The sequence below is a fragment of the Cyprinus carpio genome, chromosome A14 (assembly GCF_018340385.1).
Source record: "Cyprinus carpio isolate SPL01 chromosome A14, ASM1834038v1, whole genome shotgun sequence".
Lineage (NCBI taxonomy): Eukaryota > Metazoa > Chordata > Actinopteri > Cypriniformes > Cyprinidae > Cyprinus > Cyprinus carpio.
The window spans coordinates 15451484-15467911 of record NC_056585.1 but is presented as its reverse complement, the minus strand read 5'-3'; the positions used below and the strand labels follow the sequence as shown (position 1 = coordinate 15467911).

At 36.1% G+C, this 16428-nt stretch overlaps 1 protein-coding gene and 1 long non-coding RNA gene across 2 annotated transcripts; one reads left to right on the top strand and one right to left on the bottom strand.

Annotated features, from left to right (window-relative positions):
* Positions 1-251: 251 nt before the first annotated feature.
* Positions 252-1199, bottom strand: LOC122147435. Its single transcript, XR_006161623.1, has 3 exons — positions 1137-1199; positions 886-912; positions 252-357 (listed from the first exon to the last, which is right to left on the bottom strand). It is a non-coding gene; the product is annotated as an uncharacterized LOC122147435 (long non-coding RNA).
* A 4987-nt stretch (positions 1200-6186) lies between these two features.
* On the top strand, positions 6187-16381 carry mmp17b (matrix metallopeptidase 17b). Its single transcript, XM_042770004.1, has 12 exons — positions 6187-6338; positions 7755-8096; positions 8720-8852; positions 8952-9105; positions 9258-9366; positions 9458-9635; positions 11182-11358; positions 11461-11584; positions 12818-12888; positions 13105-13254; positions 14945-15205; positions 15333-16381. Exons 2-12 carry the CDS (start codon positions 7929-7931, stop codon positions 15680-15682), a joined length of 1875 nt encoding a protein of 624 aa, XP_042625938.1. The 5' UTR covers positions 6187-6338; positions 7755-7928; the 3' UTR covers positions 15683-16381.
* The last annotated feature ends 47 nt before the right edge of the window (positions 16382-16428 follow it).

The window sequence follows — 16428 nt, the reverse complement described above, 5'->3', positions numbered from 1 at the left end:
ATGCAAATAATCTTCTGTACTTTGGAGCACATCTGTGAGAGTGCTCTCCTGAATGAGTGACTTAGAGACAACAGACTGCATACTGCTTCCTATAAAACACACTGAATTAGCCACATCTTTGCCAATACAGGTTTGAGTTTTTGATTCTTGAGCTCTTCCAAAAGATGCCGGTGTTACATGCACTTTCTTGGCTCTGCTTTCTACTGATGGCAAAGTTGGCGATGGTTTCTGCACACCAACATCATCAGGAGGATCATCTTCACTTAGATCTATAACTTCTAGGGAGGAGCATGTATCTCTTTTTGAGCATCTTCGCCTTGGAGGGGTGAAGTTGTGGCCTGTGATATCGATGAGGACCTGAGACAAACAAATAACAAATAAAGTGGGAGAAACCAAAAGAAATACAATGAAAGATTGGTATTGACTTTTCTATGGTTTTACATTGTTTTACTTTTACATTTGTCCCACTTATTACACTGCTATGTGTCCAAATAAATAAATAGATAGATATTAAATACTGATTAAAGATTATATTATTTAAGTAGCTTACTTGAGAAACACTGGTTTCCCGGATGAGCGGTCAGTTAAACTCGACTGGCCAATATATATATAAAATGCAGGTAAAATGCAATGTAATCTTCTAAACGCGCGTCTGTTAATTTATCGATAAACACTGCTTTGACATCAAAATAATTAAAATTAGATCTAAAATGAAATACGATAAACAAAACATGTATGTAACATACAATAAAATATAATTTGTTTAATTTAATTATTTAAAATATATTTATTTAATTTTAAGTTTTGTTCTTGACGGTTGTTGTGTTCCGCAAACCGATGAAAATCTATTTTAAAAAAATTATAAATAACTCGAAATAACTTCACCTGTGCGCGTGCCAGCGTCTCCTGCAGCTAAGGTCCGTGCGTCATGTATAAAAAGCAAAAACCACGTGCGGTTAGAAACAAGAGTGAGTTTACGCATCACTCTAAAACAAATATGCATTTTTGCATGTGGACACCACGTGAAAGTTCTCATGTTCTGCATAGAAACTGATAAACGTGCAAACGGCTAAAAAAAATAAGCAAACCGTGATGTGGTACAGACAACTGCATAAAAAATAGTTGAATAAACTTACAGGTGTGACTGGGAGCAATTGTCCTCGAATGAACGGAACTGCGTCTTCTTTGTCATCATTATATAAATGCTTATAACCTCTAAATCAGAGTCGTCGTCGTCGTCGCTGCCCGAGCTGAGACAAAATAATATCCTCCATAATCCTGCCTCACCCTGTCCCAAAATTAATCATGTTTGTGCTGACAGAGCACAGTCTTGAACAACAACAAAAAAAGTTCGTCCAGCAGAGAACATTAATCGTGACGTTATTGTTGTTTAGCTATTTCTTTCAAACAAGCCTCAATGAAAACAAATAATCACGGAGGTAAAAATCAATACGAGTTTCACATAGCTGGAAATGTTTTGGTTTCACTACTGTAGAATTGGACGAAGGAACTTCCGTAAGTGAAATGTTGTCGGTTTATGCGGAAGCGGATTTATGATTCAGAGAGATGCTTTATGCCTTGTCTGCGTCTGAATGATTTAGTTATGCAGCCATAGATTCCCGTTAAGTCAACATTACTGTTTATGAGCTTCGAACTCTACAGTTTGCAGTGCTATGTTGTAGGTCGGTCTGGTCGATGTATAGGTTTTTAGCTCAGTGGTAGAGCGCATGCTTTGCATAGGTTATGAGAGGCCCCGGGTTCAATCTCCGAAATTTCCATTTTTTCTTACACTTTATAGTTTGTTTGTTATATGACAGGCTATTGTCGAAGATCACGTAGATTTCTATATAATGCTGTCGATTAACATTTACATATTTATCAAAAGATTAATCAAAAAAATGGACCATCAAAAGCTATTTATTTTAAGAGCCAACAACGTTTAAAGTACTGCCAAGTGTGTGTGTGTGTATGGTTTACCAAGCCTGCTTTTATTTGTTAAAAAATAATATAAATATTAGTACAATACTGTGAAATATTACAATTTTAATAACTTTAAATAAAATATATTTTCTTCCTTTCAGTTCTGAATTTTCAGCTTGATCTTCTTCTTCTTCCGCTCTTGAGTCTATAGAACCACTTGCAGGAAAGTTGTGAAATTTGGCACACTGATAAATGACAGTTTCAAGAATAACCATAGTCTCATCCTCAGACTTCATGCCAACGGACCGTTGGCTAAACGTCTGATGCATATGGGACACAAAAGTGGAAACACTTCAGGAGTGTCGAAGTCATCATCGGATTGGTTAAATTCTACAGGATTTCCGGGAGACTTGTGTGTTGCGTCCTATAATGTTCCACCTGGAAACAAAGATACCTTGGCACCAACCACCCTCATGAAAGAAGCAAGTTGTAGGGTTTACAATTGTGATGACGAGCGCTTATCAGGATAAACTAAACACTGTAGTTTCAAAAGTTCCCGGCATAGAATCTTTAAAAAACATCAGAGAGTTTTACACACTGGTCTGTTATTGTGGCGACATTTCCATGCCCCAAAACGTGACGCTGAATGAAAAGAACTGTGATTGGTTGTTAGACATGTCGGTCAAATGGACTCATGGGCAGGCCTTGGCCAATGAAAGCTGCCATGGATTCCAGACGGTCAGTCTGAAGGTCTGGCTACAGAAGACTACATTAACCATAGCAAATTTGGGGTCAAACTCAAACTCAGTGCCACCGCTTATCCAAAGTTTCACTCATGTTTATGCTAATAACTTTTGAACCGTAAGGCACATAAGGAAAACATTTTTTCCTCTGAATCCTTGGCTCATGCCGAGTTGAATGAACAATCGCAAGTTTTCGTTTTTTCACTATTTTTAATTGTTCAAAAAAAATATTTTTCGAACTCGTCCTAGACGGTTTGTCTGATTCTCACCAAAATTGGCTCAGATCTTCTTCAGACCATGCTGGCAAAAAGCTAAGTAATTTAAGTTGATTCTTCAAACCATTCTCGAATAACGCGTGAACGAATTTGACGAAATGCACAGAAAAATGGATGTGAGGCAGTATCTCCGCAACAGTTTGGCATATTGAGACCAAACTTGCGGTGCATTCCAAACGGGTTATATCGCCCTCCAAAGGGCACTTCAGAGTGAAAACAATCATGACAGCCATATTGCAGGGTCGTTCCAAACCGAAGTGCTCAAAACTGGCCATTTTGAAGGGTACAACTGATGGACACTTCGGGCTCCCATGATCCTTTGTGCAGTCTCTGTGCATGATGATGGCGCCTCTGTGTGGGCATGTGATGATGACGCAGAAGGGCACTTCAACGAACAGGTGTTTGGTCCCCTACACCCTTCAACCCTGCAAAGCTCTCACTCTGGAGGGTAAACCCATTGAAGGGATTAGGGCATAGGGACGAGCCCTTCTGAATGGAACGCAGGGTTGGTGTGTGTTATAACAAGCATGACCTGAGACTACCTGCAGTGTTTTGGCACTGTGCCACCTAGTGGTCAGGAGATATGAAAAATTCATTTTTTTGCTTATAACTTCTGAATGGTTTGGCCAAAAATCACAAAACTGGTCTCTTTAGATTCGGTGAATCATTCTGATTTGAATGAAAACATAGATGTATCGTTACGGAACTTGGTATGGGTCATCAGCACGATGCCCTGAAGGAGCCTGAGAAGTTTACCTAGTGGTAAAATCAAATATCAACATACTTACAACTTAGTAACCTTTCTACACACCTTAACTCTAGACAACTCCACTTGACTATTAAACCTTGCCAAGTCCCATGATACCAAACATGCCAGGTTTTGCCTTATGGTTTGTGCAACGTTGCATTTTATCACTTAAAAAACTATAATTGAACAAAACATGAAATTGACATTGACTATAATAGATTATTATGATATAAAATGCTATATTTTATGAATGGATTGGTATACCATTACGAATCTTTTATGTACCATCGAGACCATGACCTGAAAGTACTCAAAAAGTTTTGAGACAGTGCCACCTTGTGGTCAAAAGTTATAATGAATTTTTAAAACATGCTAATAGCTTTCTGTGAATTTTGCCAACTGTAATGAGACTGGTCTTAATATGTTCCTTGGGTCATGCTGAGAACAGTGATACCAATATTGCCATATCAGCCAAACTTCCTCTCCGCTATTTTGATTTTCTTTAAAAACCTACTTTTTCATACTCCTCCTAGACCGTTGGTCCAATTTTCACCAAGATCTAATCATATCATCTTCAGACCATGCTGACAAAAAGCTATGGATTTTGTGTTGATAAAACCGTTTTCGCATACTACAGCAACGAATTTGAGGCATGATGCCAAAATGACACTTGAGGCTGTATCTCTGCAATGCTTTGGCATATTGACACCAAACTTTGTGTGTGCCATTGTCAACTCACGCGGAACACACCACATCGATTTGTTAACAGCGCCACCTATTGGTCAAACGTGATAAGCCAATAAATCATGTTACTTAAGTCATGTATTTATAATTTTTCAGCCGTTTTGACAACAACCATCCTAAAATGGCTTCAATTACTCATTCCTGCAGTTGGTCTGATGCTTGCTTCTGTAGTGCTAGGCCCCTAATTGCTGCTTAGAGCTATATTTTATTTGTTTGTTTGTTTGTTACTCCAGTCTTCATAAATCATTCTAATATGCTGATTTGCTGCTTAAGAAACATTTTTTTATTATTATTAGATCCATAGATTATCTGATGTTGAATACAGTTGTGCTGCTCAACTCTTTTTTTTCAGGATTCTTTGATGAATAGAATGTTAAACTAAACAGTATGTTCTTAATGTCACTTTTGATTAAGTAACTGTGTCTGTGGACTATTAATTTCTTTTAAAAACAAGTCTTACTGATCCCATACTTTTAAACAGTGAAATAGAATACTTTTCTCTAAACAGAAGGATGAGTGACTCACTGGGAGTCTATCTTTTGTGGTATTAGTCAGAGGTGACCATAGTAAGAAATTCCAGTGCCGTTCCTTGTGAGAGCAAAGTTGAGGCCCATGTCTTGGGTGCACAATGAATATCTGTATTGTGGAGTTCTTCTTAAGGCATCTCAGTTGTCTTGGAGACAAGGAAGTTCACTTGGTCTTTTGTGGCTCTTGATCGCTCTCTTTTTGAACACACACTTCCATTCACATATAAACTTCCTGCCTTGTGCATCTTTCTAAAAATACATTGAACACATCTGCCCCTCTAGGCCGCACACTTAGACCTGCAGGTCAAAATCATTAGCAGCAGAACAAGGCAATAATACATCCTTTGCTCATACTGCACTCTCTCTCTCTCTATCTCTCTCTCTCACTCTCTGTTTGGAAAGTTTTTTGGCCAGTTTGCAGTTCTCTTTGACAGGTTATACACTAAGATGTTTACCAGATCAGGAGGTCAAGTTATACTATAAACATTCAGCACACGCCTCATTTGCCCTTGTAAGTATGCTTTTCCAATCCAGCTACTCCATTGGGACTCCCTACAGTATTATCCAGCAAAAAAGACAGATAGCCCATCTGGAAATGTGGTTTCTCTCTTGCTTTTTTTTTTTTTTTTTTTTTGTCACAATACAAGTTTGAACAAGTTAACCACTGCACAGAAATCACAGGTTTTCATTAATTTTATATGTGCCAACAAACTTTTACATTTTTTAAATACAGAAATTGACACAAAGAAGTTGTATATCCTAAATCTTATATGTCATAGACCAAATAGCAACAATGCATTTAGCTAGATCTGTTCCAATCTTCGTTTGTAATTTATTTATTTTTTTAATCCTTTCGTTAAAAGGATTTAATCCCAATATATCCACAACTATGCACAAGCCCAAAGATAAAGTGAAACCCTAATCCGGCAGTTGACTGAGATCTCACATTAAAGGATGCATACTGTATATAAATATGTAAATGTTCTTGTACTATGTTTAGAATCACTTTAGTGTTTCATCTGTTATTTAAATCTATGAGTCATTTGAATATGAAGTATATGAAATTTGATAAAGAGTGGATGGACATGTGCAACTAAGCATGTATCTAAATCTCCTCGCTGGATATAAAGAGGCTTTTTCACACTGGTATCTTCCAAGCACAGAGAGAGAGAGTGAGCAAATGCCCGATGCACTTAGCAAGCGAAGGGTGGGTGGGTACATTATTGAGGGGGTATTAGGAGTCCATTGTGTGAGTGCAGAGGCAGAAAGGGGCAGGGAGGGGTCCAGTTGAGGAGATGAGAGAAACACATCTGTTCAGGAACAGAGAAGGAGGGCAACGGGACAGAGCAGGCGAGAGCAAAGGAGGAAAGAAGTTGTGAAGGTAAGCATGCCCCATTTCATTATGTTTTGAATAAGATCATTCATTGCTTTAACTTCATCTTGGCATAAAAATGTTTTCTGTTTTCTTTGCAAAAAGTTTGCTTTGTTGTTGTATGACTATCTTGAGCTTATTCAGTGTGGGAGAAGATTAAAATGATTCTGGATCCTTTGGTTTGTCTTAAACATCTTTAACATGTTAACAGTCATTACCTGCATCAATTAAATTTGAAAAAGTCTGAAACTGTTTAACTAGAAGCACAAAGACTGATGTTTATTTCTTTCTTGTCACTTAGTCTACATTATAGTACATCATGTGATAATTGTAAATGATAACAATGAATGATAAAGCTTTATAATGTACAGAATGCAGATATATAATTTGTCTATATAGTGTTTAAAGCATTATTAAATTCTAGACATATCCTGAAATTTAGAGTATAGAGCACAGTCTTGAGAACATGACTTCAGAGGACATGTAAACAGAGCAAGACAAACAAGTTGATATTGAACAAACATGAAATTAAATGATGACACTAAAACACAACTTACTTACTTACTTACATTTTTACAACAGCAGTTCATTTAATATACTGTTATTAATACTACTAATAAAAAAATGCTTAATTATAATTATTAATTTTATTGTTTTAAAATAATTTGGTTTTAATTTAATTTGCTGTGTGTTTGACATAAATTTGACATAAATTCCACACATCTGGAACTGTCAGATATTCTGGGATGTTGACTGAATTGCATATCATAAATGGCATGCCGATGCATTAGGTTATTACATTTATTGACCGTCACATTTATGCAGATTCTCCCCTACTGTCTTTCTGTGACTGGGTCAATGTCTCATCTCTCAGACACTAATAAATCCATACATATTTGCATGCATACACGTGTCTCTTCCCCTTTTTCCCGTCAGTCTCTCTCCCTTTCGTATACTGTCCTCTGTCTTTGTCCTCTGATACTGGCAGTGTTTTCCTTTAATTCCATTATTCCATAACTCTTATTTTCCATGCCCCATTCCCCCATCTCTCCTCTACTCTTACAGCCCGCCATCTCCCACATTTCTTTAATGAAATGACACATGCTAATTTAATTAAAGCCTCACTTCCCAGTCACATCTGGGGTATTGTACCCTTTTCCTTTAAAATGAAACACATAAAACCTCTGTAGCCTCTTCCTCCTTTTCTCTTTGATACTAGCCATCTGCAATTCAGTCATGCAGCATTACAATCAAAGCAATCAGCAGTGTAGTGAAGTAAATTATTTTAAGACCGAAAGAGGTCCTAACTTTTGATTAGATTGCACTACAGATTTAATTTATCATCTTATATAAAGTTTTTAGAATACTATAGAACACAATCTTGTATAATATCCATTAAATGACCCCCAAACTCTGCATTTACAGTGCTGGCATCAATCCTACTATTCCTCAACACAAGAGAGGCCACCATCTCTGATTCAGCAAAGATGACATCATTGAAATCACTTGACTAAGGAGGACTGAGATTTGCATATCTCTATCAACAGAATTGGTTTCATAGTTCTACTATTCAAAGCAGATGATGTATAAACTCTCAGTATGATGGCGATGTTTTGGACAGTAGTTGTCTTCTACATGTGTGGACCTATAATGGAAGTTTATGGAAATGCTGATAAAGATACCCTCCCAACCACTTTGGCGAGCACAGTTATGTCTACTGCTTTACCCACTGTGTTGCCCACAGAAGATGAGAGCATCAAACTTGTGGTGAGAATGTTTTGGAAGTTTTACATGATTTACAGTTTCACCTGCAGTTGGAAAAGATTTTTCAGTGTTGTAGTCTTATATTAAAAGTCAACATGAAATTTATCCTATATGCTTCTTATTGTGTATGATTCATTTGTGCACATTTTCTCACATTATTTAGTTTTTTCAAAAAAGTTTGTTTAAAAGATTGTAATCTGTTCTTTTATATACATGAATTTTGTTTATCATTTACAAATGCATTACATAATTTACAACAATTATCATAAATGCTTAGAAATGCTAAAAGATTTTTTTAATGTTTTTGAGAAAAAGTTTCTAATGCTTACCAAGGCTGCATTTATTTGATAAATAATCGAGCATATTTTAAAATTTATTATGCTAATGGAAAAGCTGAATATGCTATTTGGTGTTTTTTATTATTATAAGTGTTGAAACGTTGAACAGTTGTGCTGGTTAATAATAATGTGGAAATGGTCATATTTTAATGAATAGAAAGTTGACAAAAATCAGCATTCATTTGATCGGTCAAATGCATCCTTGCTGAATAAAGTATTAATTTCTTTTAAAAATTTCAATGGTGGTGTATTTGAATATTTATGGTTTCATATTGTTCTGTTTGGCAGGATTGGCTCACAAAGTATGGATATCTCCCGCCCCCTGATCCCTCTACAGGTCAGTTACAGGCCTGGACAGCTGTCACTCAAGCAGTGAAGAAAATGCAGAGGTTTGCTGGTTTGAATGATACAGGAGTGTTAGGTATGAAAAACAGTATGTCCCCCACTGTTTTTAAATCTCAATCTTATTTCATAACTCTTCTATTGTACCTTCATCTTCACCCTTGCCTTCCTCTCACAGATGAAGAGACAGTTCAACTGATGCAGACCCCCCGGTGTTCACTTCCAGACGATGATGACCAAACCATTCAGACATCAACACTACACAGTGATATGCAAAATCAAAGGATGAAAAGAGCAGTTTCTACCTGGACAAGAAGAAATATCAACTGGAGGTTAGCCTGATTATTTTACCAGTTGTGTTTTTTTTCCTGTTTTTCCATCCTGCTTTCACTTACTTGATGTACAGCATCACAGCAAAGTAAAATATAAAAAAAAAACACCTCAGCAAATGTATCTTGGTCTATTATTCTTTGTTTTTTCTCAGGCTGCGTTCTTACCCGGCGTCCTCTAAACTGTCCCGTGAAATGATTCGCTCCCTTGTGTACTATGCACTCAGAGTGTGGGCCGATCCAACTTTACTTGAGTTCCATGAGGTTGTGGTTACTTTTTAATACTCAGTGTTCCTGAATACATTTGTGTTCATGTAAGTTCATAGAGTACTATGTGTTGAACTATTTCAAATAGGTGCGAGGACCAGAGGGGGCAGATCTCCAAATAGATTTTTTGCACGGTCCCCATGGAGACGGATATCCCTTTGATGGAGCAGGTGGATCTGTTGGTCATGCCTTCTTTCCATCAGATCCAGGCAGAGCAGGTGGAGTTCACTTGGATGCAGAGGAGGAATGGGCCTTCAGACAACCAGGTAATTCTGCAAAACAATCAAAGGTAAGGAATAATGCACAAAGCCAAAGTAAAAGCCAACAGGACAGTAAAGTCCAATAATTTTCATCTTATGAACAAGATATAAAAACACATTATTTTTTTAGCAAGTGAATTTAAGTTTTACAAAATTATAATGTACAGTATGAAATAAAAATATTCATTCTGAGATTTGCTAAAGATTAAAATTATTAAATATTTTTTGTTTTAAAGATTAGCTTTACCATCATCTAACGTAGGGGTCGGCAACCTACGGCACGCGAGCAATAGGGAAAACTGCGTACTGATGTACATTTTGAGGTAATAACTTATCATCGTCAAACAGCCTGTTAGAAGCTGTAAACACTATTAAAGTGTGAGAATTAACTTGCGCTAGTCAACGGATGCGCGCGCGACCGCTGCACATACTATAGTATGTAAGTATTTTTCTCTGAAAAGCGAGGTGTGCTGTGATTGGCCAGCTATCCAGCGCGTTGTGATAACTTTACAGATCTTCTTTATTCACCAAGAGCTCCAAAGAGAAAGGAAAACTTGAAATCGCATCATATGACCCCTTTAATCTTATTGTAAAATATGAAATTATAGCTGAAAATATATAATAGTTTATTGAAGCTTTAGACAAAATGCATCTTTAAAAATGTTCTAAAAATTATTTTTATTATTATTATTATTATTTTTTTTTTTTGGTTGTTGAGTATCATATTCTATACATCAGACTTTGTTGGCTCTTATAGTATGATATAAGGAAAATATGGAGCTCATTCTAATTCAGAGGCCCACACTGAAAAAAATATTTTGAGCAGTTGCTTATATTTTCATAGCCAATGAGATCTTTATAACAGACTACTAAAAAAATTCATATAAATATCATTTATCACACTGTATCTCCCATTAATATGTTTTAGTAAGATTTAAATGCTCATGCAGTTTTATGGTCAGAGATCTACAGTATTTATTTTTGTGGGTAAAACATAATGCAATGCAATACAATGATGAATGAGAAATTCCTCAAAAGCCTGGTGTATCATATCTGATACATTTTAACATGATTTTTTTTATATATAGATATAATATTATATAGCTTTTTTATATACGTATAGATAGAAGTTGCTTTAGTCCAGTAAGTTAATTTTGCAAAATTATAACAATATAAAAGGTTTTATTACTTTTACTTTATAAAAATCAGAAAAGACTTCATAGCAAAAAAAAGACATGTTCTGAAGGTAGATGTTACTGAAAAGCCTTTTACGTAATTTTTTTTTTTTAATATAAATTATCAATCAGATGACAGAAGATAACATTTTTCAGCAAAATTTTGACTATGTTGATAATTTAGAGGCTTCAGATATTTACTTATCAAATATGATACAGGAGACCTTTAGGCTAATAGGGTTAAGTATTCAGTATCAGCTCATATATATATATATATTTATATATATATATATATATATATATATATATATATATATATATATATATATATATAGCCAGTATTGATAACTAAATTCAACGTGCACATTTATACACAGCAACGGAGGGCACAGATCTGTTCACGGTACTGGTGCATGAGCTTGGTCACGCCCTCGGACTAACCCATTCATCAGCACGCCAATCTGTAATGCGTCCATACTACCAGGGGCCTCTAGGAGACCCATTACACTTCAGCCTTGGACATCATGACCTTCAACACATCACAGCCCTTTATGGTAACTGTCATTAAACATCTTGTTTGGTATATCTGTTTGGCAATTATAGCTCATAAAAACTCAAAGTATATATTCTGCATGTGTCTCTGTTTATGAATTCAGGTAAGAGGGGTAACCATGTTCCAACGGACAGACCTCTTGTGAAGGAAACTCAATCGCGTCACCGGCATGGAGGAATACACAAGCTCACACACATGTACCGGCATGCTCACAGTCATTTGCATAGGTAAGAAAGAATCAGTTAAACCTTTTGAATTGAACATTAAATCAAAACCATGATTATATACAGTCATGGCCAAAAGTTTTGGCAGTGACATAAAATTTGTGTTTTGCAAAGTTTTGTTAACATGAACACAATGATTGGAAGTGCTTCTTCCCTCCTTTTATAGCAATCAGTCTGCTCTAACAATCTAATTAGTATGATAGTGATTTTACATGACTAGTACTCATTCACACTTTCACATGTGCTGCTGATTTGATTAGTCAATTAATGTTAGCCTGTCATTTTGTGTCAGGATCAAAAAAACAGTGAAATTTGTTTTTTAGTGAAAAGTTAGTTTTTTGGCCAATGGAGCTTTTAACAATAATTTAAAATGCATCTGATCACTCTACACAATAATCTAAAAACAGTGTGAATGAACACCACAATAACTTAAGCAGCTAACTTTGCAAAACACAAAATTTATGTCACAAAACTTTAAGCCATGACTGTACACTAATTCTTCAGTAATAATGCTCGAATACACTACATATAAACAGATTTTTAAACACTAGGAGTAACTGGAGAAAAACTAAATATCAAATTACCAAGTATCACACACTACCAGACTTTCAATTAGTGTGTAAACTCAAGCAGAAACATGAGCCTCATTGATAGGAGGCACATGACAATACAATAAGTGTTATATAATATGGGCTAAATATTTGATATTTGAAATCTGTCAGCTCTGACTGCCCATAATCTGTAGACAGGCTCTGATTTTTTCGGCAACAAGTATTGACTAGACTGCAAATATGAGGAAATATGTGACTAAGAGTCATGTGGTGTATTCATGCTTTAACTTGTAAATACATCAGATTGTAGAAAACTGGTTCAGGCTGACTTTAACGGCAAAAGATGTTTAAAGGGATAGTTCACCCAAAACTGTAAATTATGTAATTATATTAAAGAATGCTGGTAACCAAATAGTGGCCAAAAGCCATTGACTTCCAAAGTATTTTTTTTCCATACAGTGGAAGTCAGTGGCTACCGGCTACCAATATTCTTCAAAATATCTTCTTTTATGTTCAACTCATACAGGTTAAGAACAACGTGAGAGCAAGTAAATAATGACAGAATTTTCATTTTGGGGTAAACTATACCTTTAAATATTCAAAGTCATGTTTCTTAGTTTGTTAAAATGTTCAATGTATTTTAATTAAGAGAAAAATAATTTGAAATGTCTCTCTTTGTCTCAAGTTCTGTGGATCGCTGTAACACCAGTTTTGATGCAGTTGCCAAGATTCGAGGAGAGATCTTCTTCTTCAAAGGTAGATACTTGTAGCTTGAACTGATTTAGGAGTTATTTGATATATTAACAAAAACACTTCCTCCACTTGTAGTGTTGTCATCTTCATAGTCCTTCTGTTATTGGTATACAACACTCTTTATCCATCCAGCCAGTGTCACCACAGTACAAACTATTTATTTATAATTCTCCTACTTTTTATGTCTCTCTTGCCTCCCTTTCCTCATGCATTTTGCAGGGCAGAACATGTGGAGAGTGAGCCGAGGTGGTCTGGTGTCAGTCAGGGCTGTTCCTGTACAGAGACTTTGGTCAGCTCTTCCTTCTTCACTGCCTCCACTGCGAGCGGTTATGGAAAGACACACAGATCATGCCATCATCTTTATCAGTGGTCAGTTTCCCAGCACAATCACTTCACAAAGCCACATTCATGATGGATTCCAATTGTGCACCACAATTTTGAGAGGTCATTTATGTAATATAAAGAGATTTATTTTACTTGGCCACAATACAGAGAATAAAAATAGGGCAGAGGCTAAGTGTAAATTTTGTAAATAGCAGTGGTGTGAAGAGTAGCTACAGTATCTGTAAAAGTACAGACAGTGAAAATTACTCCAAGTTAAAAGTCACCAATTCCAAAGCAACTTGAGTAAAAGTCTGATTTTAACAGTACTTAAGTATTTTACTTATATTAAATATAGGCTCATAAATGCACTAGTCAAAGAGACATGCCAGTGAAAAACAAGAAAAAGTTGAGAAGTATCACTTCTTTTGTAGCAGAAATAAACTGCTGCAGAAAAAGCTAGGTGCCATGCAAAATGTAATGTGTAATTGCAACACTCATTACAAATGTAGTGAAGTAAAAAGTACAGATGCTTATTCAAAAATGTAGTAAGTAAAAGTTGCTAATATCTTTGATACTCAGTAAAACTACAGAGTATACAAAAAGATACTCAAGTACAGTAATTAATTACATTTATTCAAATATTTTACACCTCCGTTAAATAGTAGTAAAATACAAAATGTAAATAGTAGTGAGATGCTATTTTGATTTAGTGTATTGAATGCTATTCATGCTTAAAGGCAGATCCTATTTGCACCATAATGTATTGTAGTATATTTATAAAACAGCATGCAGTATACACATTCAACATATTCAGTGAATATATTTATATTTATTATCATAATCATATATGAGTGCTGCCTTATTGAGACCTTTAGTAATTTTTTTATGTAATAATAATAATAATTCATTACATTTATATAGCGCTTTTCTGCTTTTTCTAAGCACTCAAAGTGCTCTACATTGTGAGGAGATATCTCCTCATCCACCACCAGTGTGCAGCATCCACCTGGATGATGTGACGGCAGCCATAGTGCGCCAGAAAGCCCACCACACACCAGCTTATTGGTGGAGAGGAGACAGAGTGATGAAGCCAATCAGTAAAATATGGGGATTGTTAGGAGGCCGTGATGGTCAGAGGCCAATGGGTGAATTTGGCCAGGTTCCCGAGGTCACACCTCTACTCTTTTCAAAAGACATCCTGGGATTTTTAATGACCACAGAGTGTCAGGATCACGGTTTAACGTCTCATCCGAAGGATGGTGCTTTTTGACAGTATAGTGTCCCCATCACTATACTGGGGTTTTAGGACCCACACAGACCACAGGATGAGCACCCCCTGCTGGTCTCACTAACACCTCTTCCAGCAACAACCTAGTTTTCCCAGGAGGTCTCCCATCCAGGTACTGACCAGGCTCAACCCTGCTTAGCTTCAGTGGGCAACCAGTCTTGGGATGCAGGGTGATATGGCTGCTAGCTACATATATCCTTACTCTCCACCACTATTCCTGTTACCAGATGGGTTTCTTTTGTTGTCTGGTGGGCAGAGCTAGAGTAAATAGCATTTGCCAACAAAATAGGTTATTTGTACTTAGTGTAAATAGACACGCTGTAAAAACATACCTTATATTTTTACATAAAACACATTTTCATATCATTTCTACAACCTTGCTATTTTTATGTGCAAATGACTTGACACCACTCTACTTAAAGTAAACTACTAAACATATATGTGCAGGTTCCCAGGTTTGGCTGTTTAAGGATCTGTCTCTCCAAGAGGGTTTCCCTCAGCCTCTGTCTACTCTGGCTCCTGAGGACTCAGAAGGAGGGTGGCAAGGACTGCACTGGGACCCAAAGCAGGGTGTGGTGTGGGGGTCTGTGAGAGAGGATGGAGAGCAAGGAGAGGAAAGCGAAGTCTGGAGAGAGCTCATTAAAGAAGGAGTGAATGGAATCATCATGGAGAATGCCGATGAGAGAGAAAGGACTGGGGACTTTAAAGGTGTGTTGCTTCAAAACCATTAGTTAAAAAATATAAATACTACTGCATTGCATGGGAATGTATGTGTGACACTGTTTTAGAGCGTTACTGGTTTATTTAAAAAAAATGTATTTTCTATATCAATCAGGTTCAACCTACCTTTTCAAAGGCAACTCCTACTGGAAATTTACTCACCCAGGTTCCAGCCCTGAAGAAGGATACCCTCGGCTTCTGGCCACTGATTGGTTGGACTGCCCTCAGCCTTCCTCTTACAGCCCCGATGACATCTCTTTGATCTCTCACTATGGTCAACAGGAACTTCGTGAGCAGAAAGGGCAAAAAATAATCAACCAGATCAGGCACAAAGACAAAACCGAAAGAGATAAACCTTATCGCTGGGACTGTCCATGTCTAAACAGTGCAGTGACTCAAAGTGGGCCTATTTTACTACTGCCCATTTTATTTCTGATTACTGGGACTTGTTATTCATCACTTTAATTTTTTCAACATAAACCATAATTTCCACAATAACTTTTTCCTTGACTTTCAATCTCTGACCAAAGGAAGTAACTAAAATAGTTGGTAAGAAGATTTCTAACAATCATTAAACGTTAATGATTTACAGTTCACAGAGTCTGTCAGCTCACTAAAGATTGACGGCAAATAATATTGTACTAGAGTTTAAAAGTATAACGATATATACATGTAGTATTTTGATTCTGAAGATGTACAGAGCAAATGTCATAAAATGACTTGACCATAAAATGTCATAAAATTATCCAGAGGGTTTCAAAATGTGATTTATTCATACATTCCCCTTATTAAAATAGTTTGAGAATTTAGATTAATCATGAAGGGCATAGAAAAATGACTGCTTGTCATACACTTGGAAAATACCAATGCACTTTTATGAAATAATGTACTACTGTGGGAAGGACGGCCAAATAACGACAGATCAGTAAAGTGTCATTTACAGAACAATCTATTATAATAAAATAAAAATGAAAATGCAATGTAAATTTGATTTAATATATTTTATGGATACTATTACTATTCATTTATTTTATAAATATTGGTTATCTTTGACAATTTTCTTTATTATTTTTTTAAAATGTACCGTAAAGACTGTACCAATAAAAAGAAAAATAACATTATTTCATTCCACAATTACTTGCATGTTTTGCCAACTCAAGAATTTCCTGGTCCCTAGTCCACAATTTTAACCATTGAATTCATTTCAGATT

Coding starts and splice junctions, on each gene's coding strand:
- mmp17b (XM_042770004.1), top strand. CDS start 7,929: ATGATGGCGATGTTTTGGACAGTAGTTGTCTTCTACATGTGTGGACCT. Junction 11,585..12,817: donor GCTCACAGTCATTTGCATAG/GTAAGAAAGAAT, acceptor CTTTGTCTCAAG/TTCTGTGGATCGCTGTAACA. Junction 12,889..13,104: donor AGAGATCTTCTTCTTCAAAG/GTAGATACTTGT, acceptor TGCATTTTGCAG/GGCAGAACATGTGGAGAGTG.